General features: G+C 41.3%; 1 protein-coding gene across 2 annotated transcripts in view; it reads right to left on the reverse strand.

Annotated features, from left to right (window-relative positions):
- The window catches only part of rho-5 (rhomboid-5), a 120,030-nt gene that overhangs the window by 50,324 nt on the left and 46,522 nt on the right, over window positions 1-23,184 (reverse strand). Inside the window, exons 9-10 of one of the 2 annotated variants that reach the window (XM_071656861.1) lie at window positions 13,803-13,964; window positions 12,484-12,510 (exon numbers count right to left, since the gene is read on the reverse strand). In XM_071656861.1, the coding sequence (XP_071512962.1) occupies window positions 12,484-12,510; window positions 13,803-13,964 (189 nt within the window). The remainder of the gene's footprint in view (window positions 1-12,483; window positions 12,511-13,802; window positions 13,965-23,184) is intronic. The other variant, XM_071656862.1, reaches the window with a different exon arrangement.

The following is a 23,184-nucleotide window of genomic DNA, read 5'->3' on the forward strand; positions in this document are numbered from 1 at the left end:
TCTTCCCCTTTACCCTTGAGCTTTGTTTCACTCAGAGCCAGAACATTCAGGATGCTTTCCTTATGGAAACATACTACCTATCTCTCCTTTCTTCTCATCTTGGTTACATCCACACACATTCAGGCACCTTAATCTGAGCCTTCAAGGAGGATGAGCACTCCCCACTTGACTCCTCGTTCTGTTTCCCTTTTTAGGAATTTAAATACAAGGACAGGGAATTCCAGAACCCGCTGCCACCCCCTTTACTCGCATTCTACGATACATGGGAATACGTTGGAAGCATTCTTTTTTATCACACATATTTGCCATTTCCCACTTTTGCGAGGTAGCACCAAGAACTGAGAACCGAGCCTTTGAAGGAAAATCCTCACTTAGCCCCCTTTGCTGTTCTTTCTCTTGGAAAAGTAAAAACTGGAGGGGAGGATTTCCAGCCCTTTGCTCACACCACTTTTAGCTGCCTTCTACAACACACAGGGAATAAGAGGGAAGTATTCTTTCTCCCCTATCCCCACATATTCCCTGCCTGTCGAAAAAGGTGACTAAAAGGGAAGGGAGCAGGAGGCTGGAAATTCCAGTTTGTTTCTTAATTCATTTTATCATACTTGGTCACTGTCTCCTGCGTTAGCAAGATATTGCAAGGAAAAAGACAAAAGAATAGCCTAACCCACCAACATGCACATGTATATACATAAACACCCACACATGCACATATACATACCTATACATTTCAATGTATACATACCTACATATACAAAGACATATACATATATAATATACACATGCACATATTCATACTTGCTGCCTTAATCTATTCTCGTCACCACCCAGCCACACATGAAACAGCACCCCCCCCTCCCCCAACGTGCGTGCAAGGTAGCACTAGGAAAAGACAACAAAAGCCACATTCATTCACACACAGTCTCTAGCTGTCATGTGTAATGCACCAAAACCATAGCTCCCTTTCCAAATCCAGGTCCCACAAAATTTTCCATGGTTTACCCCTGATGCTTCACATGCCCTGGTCCAATCCATTGAAAGCACACTGACCCCGGAAAACCACATTGTTCCAATTCACTCTATTCCTTGCACGCCTTTCACCCTCCTGAATGTTGAGGCCTCGATCACTCAAAATCTTTTTCACTCCACCCTTCCACCTCCAATTTGGTTTCCTGCTTCTCCTCGTTCCCTCCACCTCTGACACATATATCCCCTTTGTCAATCTTTCCTCACTCATTCTCTCCAAATGACCGAAACCATTTCAATACAACCTCTTCTGCTCTCTCAACCACACTCTTTTTATTACCACACACCTCTCTTACCCTTTCATTACTTACTCGATCAAACCACGTCACACCACATAATGTCTTCAAATATTTCATTTCCAATGCATCCGCCCTCCTCTGCACAGCCCTATCTATAGCCCATGCCTTACAACCATAATATTGTTGGAACCATTATTCCTTCAAACATACCCATTTCTCCTCCGAGATAACGTTCTCGCCTTCCACACATTATTCAACGCTCCCAGAACCTTCGCCCCCTCCCCCAACCTGTTACTCACTTCTGCTTCCATGGTTCCATCCACTGCTAAATCCACTCCCAGATATCTAAAACACTTCACTTCCTCCAGTTTTTCTCCATGCAAACTCACCTCCCACTTAACTTGTCCCTCAACCCTATAGAACCTAACAACCTTGTTCTTATTCACATTTACTCTCAGCTTTCTTCTTTCACACATTTTATCGAATTATCGAAGCTAAGTGAACTATAGGCCCACTTCCAAGATGAGGATTCAGACTCAAGCCCACCCATTCCCAGGCTGGCCCTTGCATGCATCTCAGTTAGCAATATTGACCACTACAAGACCTTTCTGTCAATCCTACTACTTGCTTTCTCCACATCCATGAATGTCACATGATCTATGCTCTCTCTAATTATTTCTCAAAACAAAGCCTTAGAAAAAATTCTATATATCTACATCTCTGATATCTGTTCCAACTGAAACTCCCTCAAAGGGATGGCTACAGTGAGAGAGTCTCCATAACTAAGAAGTCCTGTGCTGCTTCTTAGCCTACAGTGTCTCACCCTTAAAGGGCAACTCTAGTGCTGTGTTTGCAGAGCCTCCTACCTAATATTATTAATGACTATCTATCTATATCTCTGACACTCATTCCCTTCAGGAACACCCAACAAGGGATGGTCATGGCAAAAGAGTTTTCACTTATCCCTGTCCTTACACGACTTCCTCACATACACCATTCCACGCATCCTTCCACTATTTCTCTCCCTCTAGTATTTCTCCACCTTATTTCTCTATGTTGCAGGTGGTATTCCACTCACATCAACCCCTTGAATTGTACTATCATACACTCTCCTTGTAAACTCCCAGTCTTGCATTCCTTCAACATGCCCAAACCACCTCAAAGTATTATGTCTCACCCATTTTACCATTCCACAATTAATTTCCTTTGCATTCTTTGCCATACCACATCTCTAATACACCCTTTCATTTCTTTCTTCATTCCATCTAGATATGCCACATGTTCTTCTTAAACAGCTCATTTCCACAGTCTGGATACTTGACCACTGTGCCTCATTCCATGTTACAGCTGCATAGGTCAGGGTTGGGAGGGATATGCTGTCCCTTACCCTCTCCTCACTTCCATACTTACACCTCTACTCTTCATTATTCTATTAAGGGACCCAATGACTCTTCTACCCTGTACTGCTCTCCTCCTTATCTCTCCTTCCATATCACTACATTTATCCAAGACAGCTCCCTGATACTTAAATTCCCACATTTCTTCCAGTCTTTTCCCCCCATATCCAAAGCAAAATCTAGTACACTTTCTTTTTTCACTCTATATGGTTTTACAAAACTTATAATTTCACTCCGTTTCCTTACAAACACCAATACTTTCCTTATTATTTTGTTAATATCACACTTGATTGCTGTTCCCTGTGTCAGCGAGGAAGCACCAGGAAACAGACAAAGAAATGGCCCATCCACTCAATATACACATATACATACAAATTATTATTATCATTATACAAAATTGCTGTCTCCCACATTAGCAAGGTAATGCAAGGAAACAGACAAGGAATGGCCCAACCCACCCATATACACATGTATATACATAAAAGCCCACACAGGCACATACACATACCTTTACATTGCAACATATACATACACAGAAATAACATACATACAAATGTACATATTCATACATGCTGCCTTCATGCATTCCCATCGCCATCTTGCCACACACACACCCACCTGCAAAAAGTGGCGCTAGGAAAAGACAAAAAAGGCTATATTCGTTCACACTCAGTCTCTAGCTGTCATGTGTAATGCATCAAAACCACAGCTCCCTTTCCACATCCTTGCCCCACAAAACTTTCCATGGCTCACCCCAAATGCTTTACATGCCCTGGTTCAATCCACTGACAGCATGTCCACCCGGGTATACCACATCGTTCTAATTCACTCTATTCCTTGCACGCCTTTCACTCTCCTGTATGTTCAGGCCCCAATTGTTCAAAATCTTTTTCACTCTATCCTTCCACCTCCAATTTGCTCTCCCACTTCTTGTTCCCTCCACTTCTGAAACATAAATCCTCTATGTCAATCTTTCCCCACTCATTCTCACCATGTGACCAAACAATTTCAACAAACCCTCTTCTGCTCTCTCAACCACACTCTTTTTATTACCACACATCTCTCTCATCCTTTCGTTACTTACTCGATCAAATCACCTCACACCTCATATTGTCCTAAAGCATTTCATTTCCAACACATCCACCCTCCTCGACACAACCTATCTATAGCCCATGCCTTGCAACCATATAACATTGTTGGAACCACTATTCCTTCAAAAATACCCATTTATGCTCTCCGAGATAACGTTCTAGCCTTCCACACATTCTTCAACGCTCCCAGAACCTTGCCCCCTCCTCCACCTTGTGACACAATTCTGCTTCCATGGTACTATCCACTGTTAAATCCAATTCCAGATATCTAAAACACTTCACTTCCTCCAGTTTTTCTCCATTCAAACTTACCTCCCAATTAACTTGTCCCTTAACCCTACTGAACCTAATAACCTTGCTCTTATTCACATTTACTCTCAGCTTCTTTCTTTCACACACTTTACCAAACTCAGTCAACAGCTTCTGCAGTTTCTCACACGAATCAGTCACCAGCGCTGTATCATCAGCAAACAACAACTAACTCACTTCCCAAGTCCTCTCATCCTCAACAGACTGCATACTTGCCCCTCTCTCCAAAACTCTTGCATTCACCTCCCTAACAGCCCCATCCATAAATAAATTAAACAACCATAGAGACATCATGCATCCCTACCGCAAACCGACATTCACTGAGAACCAATCACTTTCTTCTCTTCCTACTTGTACACATGCATTACATCTTTGATAAATCTTTTCACTGCTTCTAGCAACTTACCTCCCACACCATATACTCTTAATACCTTCCACAAACAATCTCTATCAACACTATCATACACGTTCTCCAGATCCATAAATGCTACATACAAATCCATTTGTTTTTCTATGTATCTCTCACATGCATTCTGCAAAGCAAACACCTGATCCACACATCCTCTATCACATCTGAAACCAAACTGTTCTTCCCCAATATTATGCTCTGTACATGCCTTCACCCTCTCAATCAATACCTACCCAAATAACTTTCTGGGAATACTCAATAAATTTATGCCTCTGTAATTTGAACACACCTTTATCCCCTTAGCTTTGTACAATGGGACTATGCATGCATTCCACCAATGCTTAGGCACTTCGCTATGATCCATATATACACTGAATATCCTTACCAACCAATCAACGACACAGTCACCCCCTTATTTAATAAATTCCACTGCAATACCATCCAAACCCACCGCCTTGCCAGCTTTCATCTTCAACAAAGCTTTTACTACCTTTTCTCTGTTTACCAAACAATCTCCCAGACCCTCTCACTTCGCATGCCACCCCGATCAAAACATCCTTTTTCTACTACTCTATCATCAAACACACTCAACAAACATTAAAAATAATCAATCCATCTCCATCTCACTTCATCACTACTTGTTAATCCCTCCCCATTAGCCCCCTTCACCAATGTTCCCATTTGTTATCTAGTCTTACGCACTTTAATCACCTCCTTCCAAAACATCTTATTATTTATTTATCTATCATTCATTTTGCTTTGTCGCTGTCTCCTGTGTTAGCAAGGTAGCGCAAGGAAACAGACGAAAGAATGGCCCAACCCACCTACATACACATGTAAATAGATACACGTCCACACACACAAATATACATACCTATACATCTCAACGTATACATATATATACACACAGACATATACACATACACACAATTCAAATGTGTGTATGTGTGCATCCTTTAATTATTTCATTATTATTCTTAGTCGCTGTCTCCCGCATTAGTGAGGTAGCAAAATGAAACAGATGAAAGAATGGCTCAACCCACCCACATACACATGAATATACATAAACGCCAACACAGACACATATACATACCTATACATTTCAACGTATACATGCCTACATATAAAAAGACATATACATATATAAACATGTACATATTCATACTTGCTGCCTTCATCCATTCCTGTTGCCACCCTGCCACACATGAAACAGCACCAGTCCCTTCCTCCTGTGTGCATGCAAGGTAGTGCTAGGAAAACACAAACAAAAACCACATTCATTCACACTCAGTCTCTAGCTGTCATGTGTAACGCACCAAAACCACATCTCCCTTTCCACATCTAGGCCACACAAAACTTTCCATGGTTTACCCCAGATGCTTCACATGCCCTAGTTTAATCCATTGACAGCAGGTCCACCCCGGTATACCACATTGTTCCAATTCACTCTATTCCTTACACACATTTCACATTCCTGTATGTTCAGGCCACGATCACTCAAAATCTTTTTCACTCCATCCTTCCACCTCCAATTTGCTCTCCCACTTCTCGTTCCCTCCACTTCTGAAACATAAATCCTCTATGTCAATCTTTCCCTACTCATTCTCTCCATGCGACCAAACCATTTCAATACACCCTCTTCTGCTCTCTCAACCACACTCTTTTCATTACCTCAAATCTCTCTCACCCTTTCTTACTTATTCGATCAAACCACGTCACTCCACATACTGTCCTCAAACATCTCATTTCCAACACATCCACCCTTCTCCGCACAACTCTATCTATAGCCCAAGCCTCGTAACCATATAACATTGTTGGGACCACTATTCCTTCAAACATACCCATTTTTGCTCTCCGAGATAATGTTCTCACCTTCCATATATTCTTCAACACTCCCAGAACCTTTGCCCCTACCTTGTGACTCACTTCCACTTCCATAGTTCCCTCCGTTGCCAAATCCACTCCCAGGTATCTAAAACACTTCGCTTCCTCCAGTTTTTCTCAATTCAGATTTACCTCCCAACCAACTTGTCCCTCAACTCTACTGAACCTAATAACCTTGCTATTATTCACATTTACTCTCAGCTTTCTTCTTTCACACACTTTACCAAATTCAGTCACCAACTTCTGCAGTTTCTCACCTGAATCAGCCACCAGCACTGTATCATCAGCGAACAACAACTGACTCACTTCCCAAGCCCTATCATCCACAACAGACTGCATACATACCCCTCTCTCCAAAACTCTTGCATTCACCTCCCTAACAACCTCATCCATAAACAAACTAAACAGCCATGGAGACATCACACACCCCTGCCGCAAACCTACATTCACTGAGAACCAATCACTTCCCTCTCTTCCTACTCATACACATGCCTTACATCCTCGATAAAAACTTTTCACTGCTTCTACCAACTTACCTCCCACACCATATACTCTTAATACCTTCCACAAAGCATCTTTTTCAACCCTATCATTTGCCTTCTCTAGATCCTTAAATGCTACATACAAATCCATCTGTTTTTCCAAGTATTTCTCACATACATTCTTCAAAGCAAACACCCGATCCACACATCCTCTCCCACTTCTGAAACCACACTGCTCTTCCCCAGTCTGATGCTCTGTACATGTCTTTACCCTCTCAATCAATACTCTCCCGTATAATTTCCCAGCAACACTCAACAAACTTATACCTCTGTAATTTGAACACTCACCTTTATCTCCTTTGCCTTTGTACAATGGTGCCATGCATGCATTCCACCAATCCTTAGGCACTTCACCATGAACCATATATACACTGAATATCCTTACCAACCAGTCAATAACACAGTCACCCCCTTTTATAATAATCTCTTGTCTTACGCACTTTATTTACCTCCTTCCAAAACATCTTTTTTATTTATTATATTTATTATACTTTGTCGCTGTCTCCCGTGTTAGCGAGGTAGCGCACGGAAAAATACGAAAGAATGGCCCAACCCACCCACATCCACATATATATACATAAACGTCCACACACGCACATATACATACCTCTACATCTCAACGTATACATATATATACACACACAGACATATACATATATACACATGTACATAATTCATAGTCTGCCCTTATTCATTCCCGTCGCCACCCCGCCACACATGAAATAAGAACCCCCTCCCCCCATATGTGTGCGAGGTAGCGCTAGGAAAAGACAACAAAGGCCACATTTGTTCACACTCGGTCTTTAGCTGTCATGTATAATGCATCGAAACCTCAGCTCCCTTTCCACATCCAGGCCCCACAGACCTTTCCATGGTTTATCCCAGACACTTCACATGCCCTGGTTCACTCCATTGACAGGATGTCGACCCCGGTATACCACATCGTTCCAATTCAATCTATTCCTTGCACACCTTTCACCCTCCTGCATGTTCAGGCTCCGATCACTCAAAATCTTTTTCATTCCATCTTTCCACCTCCAATTTGGTCTCCCACTTCTCGCTCCCTCCATCTCTGACACATATATCCTCTTGGTCAATCTTTCCTCACTCATTCTCTCTATGTGACCAAACCATTTCAAAACACCCTCTTCTGCTCTCTCAACCACACTCTTTTTACTACCACACATCTCTCTTACCCTTTCATTACTTACTCGATCAAACCACCTCACACCACATATTGTCCTCAAACATCTCATTTCCAGCACATCCACTCTCCTCTGCACAACTCTAGCTATAGCCTACGCCTCGCAACCATATATCATTGTTGGAACCACTATTCCTTCAAACATACCCATTTTTCCTTTCCAAGATAACGTTCTCGACTTCCACACATTCTTCAACGCTCCCAGAACGTTCGCCCCCTCCCCAACCTATGATTTACTTCCGCTTCCATGGTTCCATCCGCTACCAAATCCACTCCCAGATATCTAAAACTTAATTTCCTACAGTTTTTCTCCATTCAAACTTACCTCCCAATTGACCTGTCCCTCAACCCTACTGTACCTAATAACCTTGCTCTTATTCACATTTACTCTCAGCTTTCTTCTTTCACACACTTTACCAAACTCAGTCACCAGCTTCTGCAGTTTCTCACATGAATCAGTCACCAGTGCTGTATCATCAGCGAACAACAACTGACTCACCTCCCAAGCTCTCTCATCCACAACAGACTGCATACTTGCCTCTCTTTCCAAAACTCTTGCATTCACCTCCCTAACAACCCCATCCATAAACAAATTAAACAGCCATGGAGACATCATGCACCCCTGCCACAAACCAACATTCACTGAGAACCAATCACTTTCCTCTCTTCCTACATGTACACATGCCTTACATCCTCAATAAAAACTTTTCACTGCTTCTAACAACTTACCTCCCACACCATATATTCTTAATACCTTCCATAGAGCATCTCTATCAACTCTGTTATATGCCTTCTCCAGATCCATAAATGCTACATACAAATCCATTTGCTTTTCTAAGTATTTCTCACATACATTCTTCAAAGCAAACACCTGATCCACACATCCTCTACCACTTCTGAAACCACACTGCTCTTCCCCAGTCTGATGCTCTGTACATGCTTTCACCCTCTCAATCAATACCCTTCCATATAATTTCCCAGGAATACTCAACAAACTTATACCTCTGTAATTTGAGCACTCACTCTTATCCCATTTGCCTCTGTACAATGGCAATATGCATGAATTCCGCCAGTCCTCAGGCACCTCACTGAGTCATATATACATTAAATAACCTTACCAACCAGTCAACAATACAGTCACCCCCTTTTTTAATAAATTCCACTGCAATACCATCCAAACTAGCTGCCTTGTGGAGGCGAAGGTGAAGATTTGTAGAGGTTTTCAGAAAAGAAGAGAGAATGCTGGGGTGAAGAGAAAGGTGAGAGTAAGTGAGCTTGGGAAGGAGACTTGTGTGAGGAAGTACCAAAAGAGACTGAGTACAGAATGGAAAAAGGTGAGAACAAAGGACGTAAGGGGAGTGGGGGAGAAATGGGATGTGTTTAGGGAAGCAGTGATAGCTTATGCAAAAGATGCTTGTGGCATGAGAAGCGTGGGAGGTGGGCAGATTAGAAAAGGTAGTGAGTGGTGGGATGAAGAAGTAAGATTACTAGTGAAAGAGAAGAGAGAGGCATTTGGATGATTTTTGCAGGGAAATAATGCAAATGACTGGGAGATGTATAAAAGAAAGAGGCAGGAGGTCAAGAGAAAGGTGCAAGAGTTGTCAAATGTCACACATGACCAGGAGAGATTGTGTGTTTGTAGACAGAATGCCTGTAGTCCACATGTTAGTGAGGCAGAAAGAAAAGACAGCTACCTGGGTCAGAGGAGTGCAACTTCATAACCAGTAAAGTGCTGGCTCACTATGCAGATGTCACTAACCCTCCCGATGCCCAGGCAGGTAGTACTAGTAATATATCTCCCTGATTGTTAGCTGCCTACCAACTTCTAACAACCAGACCATACAATCTCTATCTCTCCAGAAGTCACAATGGTCCTCTCCTATCATAATGCATATTGGAATAAAAACAAGAAACAAAAATCAAAATATCAAAAAACTGCCAGTAGAGAGCTAAGAGTGAAGTATCACCGAGTTATCAAACTATGAGATCTATAATAAAAAGTAAAGCTACCACGAACTATGCAAACTGAACATTGGGATCATATACATCCTCTGTGGCTCGTCAATAATATCATAGAGCCAGGAAACACACGAGGAACAACCCATCCACTCATATACACACACACACACACACATATATTTTTTCGTACATATTCGCCTTTTCCCATGTTAGCAAAGTAGCATTAAGAACAGAGGACTGAGCCTTAGAGGGAATATCTTCACTTGGCCCCCTTCTTTTGGAAAATTAAAAATGTGAGGGGAGGAATTCCAGCCCCTGCTCCCTTCCATTTTAGTTATCTCCTACAACACGCAGGAAATATGTGGGAAGCATTCTTTCTCCCTATCCCCAGGGATAATACATACATATACGCAACTCAAAGCAACCTCATTTACTTTTTGTGGGACACAGTTTAAACAACTACCAAACAAATAATGTATGGACATCTAATTATATTAATTTATTTATTTATTTATTTTTATGTTATTTTGCTTTGTCGCTGTCTCCCGCGTTAGCAAGGTAGCGCAAGGAAACAGACGAAAGAATGGCCCAACCCGCCCACATACACATGTATACACATACACGTCCACACACGCAAATATACATACCTATACATCTCAATCTTTCGTCTGTTTCCTTGCGCTACCTCGCAAACGCGGGAGACCGGCAAAAAAAAAAAGAAAAAAAAACAAAAAAACATCTCAATGTACACATATATATACACACACAGACACATACATATATACACATGTACATAATTCATACTGTCTGCCTTTATTTGTTCCCATCGCCACCCCGCCACACATGGAATAACAACCCCCTTCCCCCTCAAGTGTGCGAGGTAGCGCTAGGAAAAGATAACAAAGGCCCCATTCGTTCACACTCAGTCTCTAGCTGTCATGTAATAATGCACCGAAACCACAGCTCCCTAATTATATTAATTATATTAATATGGCACATAATACTGGTCATATACCAAAACTATGTAAGAATAAGGCATCTATGCTGTATGGTAAATGACATGTCTTGCAGTTAGCTAACCAAAATATATCAAGTTTAGGAATTTGCCTCCCTTTCAACAAGACTGGATTAACTAGGGTAGATGTATCATAGATGTATCACAAACAAAATGTCCTGGTCATTAACAAACTATATTGCACTAGAGCCATTATAATGTGATAATAGCCTTTGTAGAACCAAGTCTGCTTAAAATAGGTGAGTTTAATTCTGTGTACCTGATAAGATTTTTGGCATTTTGCTACCATAGTTTATTTTTTGAGTACATATGGACATGCATACAATCAGTGGTCTGGTATGCTATGTGAATGCCATGAACAAATTTGGCAGCCTAGATAACCAAACTCACAGATATTGGGTAACTTTGGGAGCAATCATCCTCTGTACAATGTGGAAATCATATTCTCATATTTTTTGTTACATCTCACTAGATATGATTATTTTCAGAGAGAGAAAAGATGCCAGTCACTGAAATCATATTCTCATTTTTTTTCTCTACATCTAACTTGTTATGATTACTGTCAGACACAATATAATACAAAAACAAACTAAAAATGTTGGGTTACCTGCAAGTGGCCAAAGGAAATAATTAAAAAGATCTTTTGAAGATACCCTTATATGTAATCTTGCTTACCTACATGTACTAAAAGATTCTTTTAAATGACACAGTATGTGCAAACTTTTTCAGTGGAGCCTACATTTTACAAATATATATTCAACAATGGCACCTTATATTACCAAATACAATTAGCGTACATCCATACCAAGGTGTGCGTTGCCAAGTTTTAAATCATGAAGTGATGCATGCATAGTTTCTGAAAAAAATGACTTCTACGAACTTAAAGCATGCTTCCATAAAAGTATCAACACACAGCATCTGGCTAAATACTTAAGATTCAAGATGACATATCTAAACAAACCACACTGATAGTAATAATAAAAAAGGTCTTATAAATTGCAATCATTTACCGAATGACAGCAATCTAATCTAATTAGATCTTAAGAGGCCAGGATGATGAACATTTTAAAACAAAAAATGACTGTGGAATACTATGCAAAGCTTAAAAAAAGAAAAAATCAAAATCGAACATCGTTCAATTCTCAAAGAAGCATCAAACACTGCACTGGAAAACAAGGTGGAAAATTTTGGTATCCAAAAGATATCAACAACTATGAAAACATTTAGTTCTTTGTCACTTGTCAAGAAATACTGAGGTAATAATGATATCACTTGTGAAACCCTCCCTACGAGTAATCAAAAAAGAAAAGAATCTTTAAGCAATATCAGATAGCCATATGCTTAGTGCAATGTCAATAATGGTTTCCATGAGCATTTGGAAAAATAGTGTGTTAAAACAAAACAATCTTACCGAATCCATATCTCCTTGGCCGAGGGGCTTGAGGGAAATTTGTAAGATGATCTAAGTTAGTCACGTAAGAGACAGAGGACACAATAATAAATATCACCCAATCTTAGCTGGCCCAGCCTTCAGAATTAATGTGTCTACAGATAAAGCAATACCAATGTTATCACACAAGCAATCAACAAACAAATGCATGTACAGATGTGGCCCGCCCTACAAGTATAATAATCCCTCCCCACATGGCACAAACATGTAATCATAAACATAAAATATATATATAATGGCGAATAGTATGAAAGAAAAAAGAAAGATGTAAATAAATAAGTGGTAATCACCCATGTACATTGTTGTTAGTCCAAAACATAAGGTAAAGGTAAATTTAATATTTTCTATCAAAAGAAATAATAAACTTCCATGACATAAGATCATGCAAGCAAAATATAAACACCATAATACAATAACTCTTGAAAATACATTATATGATACGGACAACTGAGTTTATAGAAAATATACTTTATCACTTTTGGCAGAATGACAAATGGAATACAACCCTGATTCTATGTTCAGTTTTTCTATGAATGCAACCATTCTAAATGGTCATTTGTTGGTAAGATATTAAGATATTTCTAAATGGTTATTTGTCATTAAGATATCAAGATATCTAATTTCAAAACACTCAGTATGAAGCCCTTTTGAAAGCTTCTTCTCAACTCTCCTTCATACATATACTGCACTTTTTTTTTCAACATAATATCAGCAAACCAGCAGCAACACTCTAAACCTGCTATAGAATCTTTCAAGTTTAAAACTGAAGTAGTTACCACCTGCTAGCACCACGAAAAATCAAAATCAAAACTACAGAATGAGGGTTGTATTAGCAACTACAAATACAGAAAGAAAAGAAAAAGCAAAAGAGTAGGAAAAGATATAAATGTTAATAAGGAATCAATAAATGGTCGATGAAATTAAAATTGCATAGTTATAAACAGTATGGAGTGTGAGACAGAACAAACAAGAAGACTGTGACCAAAGAAAAAAACAACCAATGGAGATACATTCGTAAGTATAAAAAAAGAAACTATGTAAATACACATAAGTAATGAACCTACAAACTTATATCCTGAACAAAAATATTTGAATTAATTGAACTCAAAAGTTGACAAAAAGTCAAATCAAAACTGATTGTGTAATGTTACCCCTGCAGATATCTTTCTCAATTTCATTATAACTGTAATAATATTCTACAAGTTTCTCTGCCAACAATTTCTGTAAATCCTTTCATAAACCCAACATAGGTAGCAACACCAACATATGTCACGTCTTACCGAACACTCTCTCCGAGATGATTGAACACAGCCTGAGTCATCATTTCGTATGCAACATCCAGTTTCTCTCTCCTCTCTCCGTTGTTCTTCAACATGACGAAATATTTTTTCATCCTTTCTCATACATGGTGCAAATTTGGCTCCCAAATGTATAAGATCAGCCTAAAAAAGAATGAATAACAATATTACTACAACTGGCAATGAACTAAATACACAAATCAGAAAGATGATTACCAAATATATCTAATGAGTACAATATTAACAGTACTATACTTCCATGGTGGTAGTTGGTAGGCAGCCACCAACCAGGGAGGTATATTACCAGTACTACCTGCCTGGGTATTGAGAAGGGTTAGTGATGGCAGTGTTGTGAGCCAGCACTTCAGGGGTTGTCAAGGTGCACTCCTTTAAGCCAGAGAGCTGTCTTTTCTTTCTGCCTCACCCACATGAAGACTGCTTGGTATTCTTGTCTACAAACATACAATCTCTCCTTGTCACAAATAACAGTTACCAACACTTATCTCACCCAACTCATTTTTAACAACTCAATATGTTCCTGCAGTAAGTGCTTTGCATGCCTTTAGGCAAAATGGTAGGAGCAAATGATAGTTGTTGCAGGTAGGAACGTTAAATGGGAGATTTAGGTAGAAACACTGGGTAGAAGTAGGAGGTAGTAGCATTGGCTGGGAGCATTAAGTACAAGTAGTAGGTTGTAATATTAGGCAACAACATTAGGTCGACATATCAAGTAAAAGTAGCTGGTACGAAAATTACGAAGGAGCCTCTGAAAACGCTGTGCTCAAACTGCCCTCTGCCATCACCCTGTTGAGGTGAGGTACTAAAGGCTAAGAAGCAGCACCAGAGTTCAAATTACGAACACACTCTTACCATGGCTGCCCCCCTTGAGGGAGTTCCCAAAGGGAATGAGTATCAGATATGTAGAAAGATAGACAGTTAGATAGACCATAACTCTATATCCTATACACTCATGCAAAACCAATAACATCCAAATTTCTGGGACTTTTCTGAGACACTTTTGTAAGTTATTTCCTTAAACTATCTTTTTTTCCACAACTACCTTGGTTTTCTTCTTTATCTATGTCCAATAAGCCACATACAATTCCTTCCATTTACCTTTGTGTTCCTAATACAATTCCTTGTTTCTAATACAATTTCTTTAAAGCAAGCACATGATCTACACATTCTCTACCACTTCAGAAAGCACATTTTTCCTCTGCTATCTGATGTTACGTACACGCCCTCACTCTCTCAATCATAACTCTCTTATAAAACTTACTCAGTACACTAAAAAATTTATACCTTTGGAGTTTAAAACAATCAGTTTTTCCCCCTTGCCTTTATACATCGGCACTATACACACAATCCATCAATCCTCAGGCACCATACAATGATCCAAACATATACAAAGTCATAACTAACCAATCAACAATAAAGTCACTCCCTTTATTAAGAAACTCAACAGCAATGCCATCTATTACAGCCGAACTTGCCACATTCCATCCAATCCAAGGCTTTCATTACCTCATTGGCTTTCACTAAACCACTCTCTATGACTCTCTCACTTCACATACCACCCCTAGAAGCAGAGATTTTATCATGAGCACACGGCATGTGTAAGCATAGGAAGAGAGGACAGTGAATGGTTCCAGGTGACAGATGGTCTGAGGCAGGGGTGTGTGAAGCTACCATGGCTGTTTAGCCTCAGGAGTGTGTATTGTCACCATGGCTGTTTAATTTGTTCATGGATGGGGTGGTGAGAGAGGAAGATGCAAGGGGTTGAGGAGGGCCTGGGAGTAGGTCAGTTGTTTGCCGATGAAAAACCCCTAGCGGCTGATTCAAGTGAGAAACTGCAAAAGTTGGTGACTGAGTTTGAGTGAGTGTGAACAGAGGAAGTTAACAGTAAATGCACATAAAAACATGGTTACAGAAGCTGAGAGGAAATGAAATAAAAGCAGGATTATTATGTTTAACAGGGTAAAGGGATGGGTAAGCTGGGGTGTGAGTATTTTATACACTTGGGAGTGGACATGGTAGTGAATGGGACCAAAATGGGAGTAAGTCACAGGATGGGCAATAGAGGTGAAGGTTCTTGGAGGTTGGATGTGTCAGAAATTAACTGAGGAAGTAAGGTGGTTTGAACGAGTAATTAATAAAAGGGGAAGAGAAAGACATGGAAATATATATATAAAAAAAAAGTGGTTGAGAGAGCTGAAGAGGGTGTGCTGAAATGGTTTGGACATACTGAAAAACTAAGGACAAGCTGACAGAGAATATATGTGTCAAAAGTGGAGGGGAAAAAGAAATGGGGGGACTAACTTAGACATGAAAGGATTTTTTCTTTTTTTTTTCTTTGTCGCTGTCTCCCGCGTTTGCGAGGTAGCGCAAGGAAACAGACGAAAGAAATGGCCCAACCCACCCCCATACACATGTATATACATACGTCCACACACGCAAATATACATACCTACACAGCTTTCCATGGTTTACCCCAGATCCTTCACATGCCCTGACTCAATCCACTGACAGCACGTCAACCCCGGTATACCACATCGCTCCAATTCACTCTATTCCTTGCCCTCCTTTCACCCTCCTGCATGTTCAGGCCCCGATCACACAAAATCTTTTTCACTCCATCTTTCCACCTCCAATTTGGTCTCCCTCTTCTCCTCGTTCCCTCCACCTCCGACACATATATCCTCTTGGTCAATCTTTCCTCACTCATTCTCTCCATGTGCCCAAACCATTTCAAAACACCCTCTTCTGCTCTCTCAACCACGCTCTTTTTATTTCCACACATCTCTCTTACCCTTACGTTACTTACTCGATCAAACCACCTCACACCACACATTGTCCTCAAACATCTCATTTCCAGCACATCCATCCTCCTGCGCACCACTCTATCCATAGCCCACGCCTCGCAACCATACAACATTGTTGGAACCACTATTCCTTCAAACATACTCATTTTTGCTTTCCGAGATAACGTTCTCGACTTCCACACATTCTTCAAGGCTCCCAGAATTTTCGCCCCCTCCCCCATCCTATGATCCACTTCCGCTTCCATGGTTCCATCCGCTGCCAGATCCACTCCCAGATATCTAAAACACTTTACTTCCTCCAGTTTTTCTCCATTCAAACTCACCTCCCAATTGACTTGACCCTCAACCCTACTGTACCTCATAACCTTGCTCTTATTCACATTTACTCTTAACTTTCTTCTTTCACACACTTTACCAAACTCAGTCACCAGCTTCTGCAGTTTCTCACATGAATCAGCCACCAGCGCTGTATCATCAGCGAACAACAAAGGATGAGTGAAAAAAAAAAAAATTTGAGTGATCTGGGCCTGAACATGGAGGGTGAAAGGTAAGAATGTACTGGAACACTGTGGTGTAAGTGTTCAACATGCAGTAAATGGACTGAATTAGGGCATGTGAAGGGGGCAGTGGTTTGGATGCATTGCACATGACAACTAGACACTGAGTGTGAACAAATGTGGCCTTTGTTGTCTTTTCCTAGTGCTACCTCGCACACATATGGGGGGAAGGGGTTCTTATTTCATGTGTGGCGGGGTGGCGATGGGAATGAAAAAGGGCAGACTATGAATTATTTCCACTCTCAGGTATCTAAAGCATTTCACTTCCTCCATTTTTTTTCACCATTCAAACTCACACTCCAACTAACCTGTCCCTCAACTCTGCTAAACCTAATAAACTTACTTTTATTCACAATTATTCTTAACTTCCTCCTTTCATACACCCTTCCAAACTCGAAAAGCAACTTCTGCAGGTTCACATTTGAATCTGCCACCAGTGCTGTACCATCAGCAAACAACAATTGACTGACTTCCCAGGCTCTCTAATCCCCTATACACTGCAAACTCACCCCTCTCTCTGAGGCCACATACAAATCCATCCACTTTCTCTAAGTTTTCTCACACACATTCTTCCTGACCCACACACCCTCTACCACTCCTGAAACCATAATCCTTCTCCCAAATCTGACGCTCTGTACAAGCCTTCATCGTCTCAATCAATAGCCCCCCATACAACTTATCAGGTACACTCAACAAACTCATACCTCTGTAGTCTGAACACTCACCTTTAACACTTGCTTTCAAGCAATGGCACTTTATATTCATTATGCCAATCCTCAGGCAACTCACCAAGGTCCACACACACACTCACATTCAAAATCCTAACTAGCCAATCAACAATCACAGTCACCCTCTTTCTTAATATGTTCAACAGCAATACCACCCACTCCAACAGCCTTGCCCATTTTATTCCTTGTAAGGTTTTCACCAACTCTTATCTTTTCTAAGTGAAGGTTTGTCTGCAGTAGGGTAGAATGATCTCACCACAGTTGTATAATTTGTTCATGGATGGGGTGGTGAGGGATGTAAATGCAAAAGTCTTGGAGAGAGGGGCGAGTATACAGTCTGTGGGGGATGAGAGGGTCTGGGGAAATGAGTCGATTATTGTTTGCAGATGATACAACATTGGTGGCTAAATCAAACGAGAAAGGGCAGAAGTTGATGACTGAGTTTGAAAGTGTGTGTGAAAGGAGAAAATTATGAGTAAATATGAATAAAAACAAGGTTATTAGGTTCAGCAGGGTTGAGGGAAAGGTTAGTTGGGATGTAAGTCTGAATGGAGAAAAATTGGATGAAAGGATGGGTTTTAGATACCCGGGAGTGGTTTTTGCAGCGAATGGAACCATGGAAGCAGAAGTGAGTCATAGGATGGGGGAGGGTGAGAAGGTGATATTACACAACCCTCCTGCAGACTGACCTTCACTGGGAACCATTCACTGTCCTCTTCCTACTCGTACACATGCCTTACACCCATGATAAAAACTTCTCACTGCTTTTAGCAGCTTACCTCCCACACCATATATTCTTAAAACCTTCCACAAAGCATCTCATCTCAATTAATCATATCATATGCCTTCTCCAGATCCATAAATTCCGCAAACAAAATCCATCCATTTTCTAAGTATTCCTCACATACATTCCTCTACCACCTCTAAAACCACACTACTCTTCCCCAGCCTGATGCTTCATCTTCTCAATCAATTCTCTTCCATACAATTTTCCAGGTATACTCAATAAAGTTATGCTTCTGTAGTTTGAACACTCACCTTAACCCCTTTTATCTTTATACAATGGCACTATACATACATTCTACCAATCCTCAGACACTTCACCATGATCCATACATATACTGAGTATTTTTACCAACTAATCAACAACAAAGTCACCCCTTTCTTAACAAATTCAACTACAATACCATTGACTCCTGCTGCGTTGCTGCATTTCATCTTTCGCAAGAGTTTCTCTACCTCTTCTCTCTTCGCCATATCACTATCCATGACTTTCATTTCACATACCACCCCAGACAAACATCCTACACTTGCCACTATATCATCATATACACTTAACAATCCTTCAAAATACTCACTCCCTCACTACCTGTCATCACTTCTTTTGCCCTCTTCACTGATGTTCTCATTTGTTCTCGTCTTTCACACACTATTTACCTCCTTCCAAAGCATCTTTTTTCTCTCTCTAAAGTTTAATGACACTCTCTCACCCTAACTCCCATTTGACTTCTTTTTCAAGCCTTGCACCTTCCCCATGACCTCTTGCCACTTTCTCTAATATCTCTCCCAACTGTTTGCAATCCTTCCTAATAAGTACCATCCAAATGCCTATTTTCTCATTTACTAGCAACTTTACTTCTTCATCTCACCACTCACTACCCTTTCTAATCAGCTCACCTCCCACCTTTCACATGCCACATGCATCTCTTGCACAAGCCATCATTGCTTCCCTATATACATCCCATCCCTCTTACTTCATTTGTTCTCACCTTTTGCCATTCTACAAGTATGCAGTCTGTTGTGAATGAGAGGGCTTGGGAACTGAGTCAGTTGTTGTTCAGTGATGATACAGCGCTGGTGGCAGATTCGGGTGAGAAACTGCGAAAGTTGGTGAGTGAGTTTGGTAAAGTGTGTGAAAGAAGAAAGTTGAGAGCAAATGAGAATAAAAGCAAGGTTATTAAGTTCAGTAGGTTTGAGGGACAAGCGAGCTTGGAAGCAGAGGTGAGCACATAATAGTTGGGTTGTTGTTGTTGTTGTTGAAGGTTCAAGGAGCACTGAAGAATTATGGAGAGATCATTACCTGGGAGGGCAAAAATGGGTGTGTTTGAAGGTGTAGTAGTCCCAATAATATCATATGGATGTGAGGCATGGACTATAGATAAGGCTGAGAGGAGGAGGGTAGGGGAGTTGGAAATGAAATGTATGAGGACAATATGCAGCATGAGGTGGTTTGATCGAGTAAATTATGAAAGTGGAAGAGGGAAAAGTGTGGTTTTAAAAAGAGTGTGTATAAGAGCTGAAGAGGGTGCAATGAAATGGTGGGGATATAAGAAGAGAACTGGTGAGGAAAGGTCAACAAAGAGGATTCTTAGCGAGTGAACTGACTGAGTTTTATTGGAATCGTATAACTGAAAGAGGGCATGGAAACATTAAACAACAACATTTTATTGGATAGAATATACAAAGTGATGTAACATTGGGCAATAGGCTACTAGAGGTGCAGGATCATGGTGAAGAAGAGGTAATGTGAGGAAGGTTGAGTGATATGAGATATGTTTGGCAGGGGTCCTGTGACGCTAGCAATATTAGGCAACAGTTGGAGCAGGAGCACATGGAAGTGTGTGATTGCTGATTTAAAGTGGAGCTCCTGCACGACGTAGGTGTGGCTCATATTGCAGCTCTTGGAGTAAGCGGCAGCTGCCGATTTTTGACAGGGAAGCAGGAGGCTCCTGAAACATGTGGCAACTGCCGAACAGTGCTTGGGTTGTAGGAGGCTCCTGAAGAGGCAGTAGGGATGCACATGTACCTCAGGCATGGCTGAAGGTCCCTTGTTATTATACAGCTGTTACTCTTGATGGCCGGAGGCAATGTTCCATGCAGATTCCTACCTGGAAGTGGATGTCGGACATGTGGCACCACAATGTAACCTGCTAGGAAGATGAAATGTCAGGAGTCACATTGGGAAACCTACTGACGAAGATGCCTTATGGGCAGCTTAAGGAGTCACATTGCCAAGACTTCAGGTATCGGAGTGATTTCACTTGCTGTCTAGTGGTGAGTTAATTGCCTGACTGACTTGCTAAGGAGGTATCCGGGTATTTGAGAGGCAGTGTCAGCTCTGTGAGGGGTAGCTATTCCCAAAGGGAATTATAGACATTGAAGCCAAATGTCGCAAGCCTCTGATCATTCTCCATACTGGTGGACTTGAGGTTAAGTCCGTAAAAGCAACATTTCTTATGGAAAGGGTCAGGCCATCTCTAATTACAGCAGCAGCTTCTGATCTGCTACAGCAAAACAATGAACATGGGTGTCAGGGATTAATACCATAGATGCAGATGTGTAGGATGGGCCACCAAAAACATCCTTCTGAGGATTATGTGGTCAGGTGAGGTCACAGACTGTCACCAAGTCAATGGTGACATCATTAAAAAGATCTTGGGTCAATGCACTATTTTCTTCCACTTTGTTTTTTCGAGATTACGGCTTGGATGCTGGTGAGGCAGGCAATCTAATCAGCTGGTTGTCCAGTGCTGGCAGGTAAATTACAGGTCTGGTGCTTCCAGGTTGTAGAGAAGGGGTTTGTCCTGTACTGCCATAATGGATAAAGATGTTACATGCGGTCCTTGCTGGCTGAAGAAGACAGAATCACTTGGGGATGCAGGGGTAGCCAGCTGGACCTGGCAAATACAAGATGGATGATGGACCGGTGTGGGATGATGCCAGGTGGGTGGTGGAAAAAAAGACTTATGATAACCAGAGGTCAAGAAAGGCAAACAACAGCACTATAAAGACATGTCTGAAAGTCTCTCTCTCAGTTAACTCCAGGGGTCACCAGTTTAGCGGGTGTTCTGGTAGGGTTTATTGGAGTGGTATATCTGAGAGAGGGCATGGAAACATGTTAAACAGCAACAACATTTACAGGACAGAATATATAATGTGAGGCTACAGAGGGCAATGGGCCACTGGAGGTGCACGATTATCGAGAAGAGGTAAATCAAAGTAGGTTGAACAATACAAGATAGGCTTGGCAGGGGTCCTGTGATGCTGGCGATGGTAAGTGACAGATGGAACAGGAGCATGTGGGAGAAGTGCGTGTCTGCTGAGTTAAAGTTGAGCTCCTGTAGGAAGTTGGTGTGGCCCATATTGTGGCTCCTGGAATGTGTGACAGCTGCTGATTTTTTCTAGGGAGGCAGAAGGCTTCTGGCATGTGTGGCAACTACCAAATAGTGCTTGGGTTGCAGGAGCCCTCTGAAGAGGTGCTGGGGATGCAGGAGTGCTTCAGGCAAGGCCGTATGTTCTATGTTGATATAGCTGGTGCTCATGAGGGACATAGGCTATGTCCCAAACAATTCCTGCCAAGAGGTGAACGTCAGAGATCAGGCACCACAATGAAACCTGCCAGGAAGATGAAATGTCAGGAGTCACACTGGGACATCAACTGACTGAGATGCCCTAAAGGTGGCTTAAGTCTGGAGTCATATCACCAAGACTTCAGGTAACACAGAGGTGCACTTGTTGTCTAGTGTTGAGTCAACTGCCTGACTGCCTTCCTGCACTGATACCCAGGTATTTTAGAGGCGGTGAGGTCAGGTCTGTGAAGGATAGCTATTCCCAAAGAGAATTTGAGACGTTGAAGCCGAATGTCACAAGCTTCTGACCTCTCTCCCTGCTGGTGGACTTGAGGTCAAGTCTGTACAAGCAGCACTTCTTATGGAAAGGGTCAGGTAATCTATAATTACAGAGGCAGCTTTTGATCTGCTGCTTCTAACATCGAACATGGATGTCAGGAATTAATACTACAGGTGCAGATGTATAGGATGGGTCCTAGGCTGTCACCCAGTCAACAGCAACATCATTAAAGTGACTTTAGGGCACTACAGATTTATAGGTCAGAAGTGGAGGGAAGAAGGAGAATGGGGAGACCAAACTGGAGATGGGAGAATGGAGTGAAAAAGATTCTGAGCGATTCAGGCTCAAACATGTAGAAAGGTGAAAGGTGTGCATGGGATAGACTGAACTGGAATGATGTGAAATACTGGGGTTGATGTACTGTCAATGGCTTGAACTAGGGCATGTGAAGCATATGGTGTAAACCACGGAAAGGTCTACAGGGTTTGGTTGAGGATAGGGAACATTAGTTTCATTGCATTTCACATGACAGCTTGAGAAAAGACATGCACAGATGCAGCCTTCCTTCATCTGTTTCCAGCACTCTCACTAATGCAGGAAATGGAGATCAAGCATGAAAAAACAATCT

The sequence above is a fragment of the Panulirus ornatus genome, chromosome 63 (genome assembly GCF_036320965.1).
Source record: "Panulirus ornatus isolate Po-2019 chromosome 63, ASM3632096v1, whole genome shotgun sequence".
Lineage (NCBI taxonomy): Eukaryota > Metazoa > Arthropoda > Malacostraca > Decapoda > Palinuridae > Panulirus > Panulirus ornatus.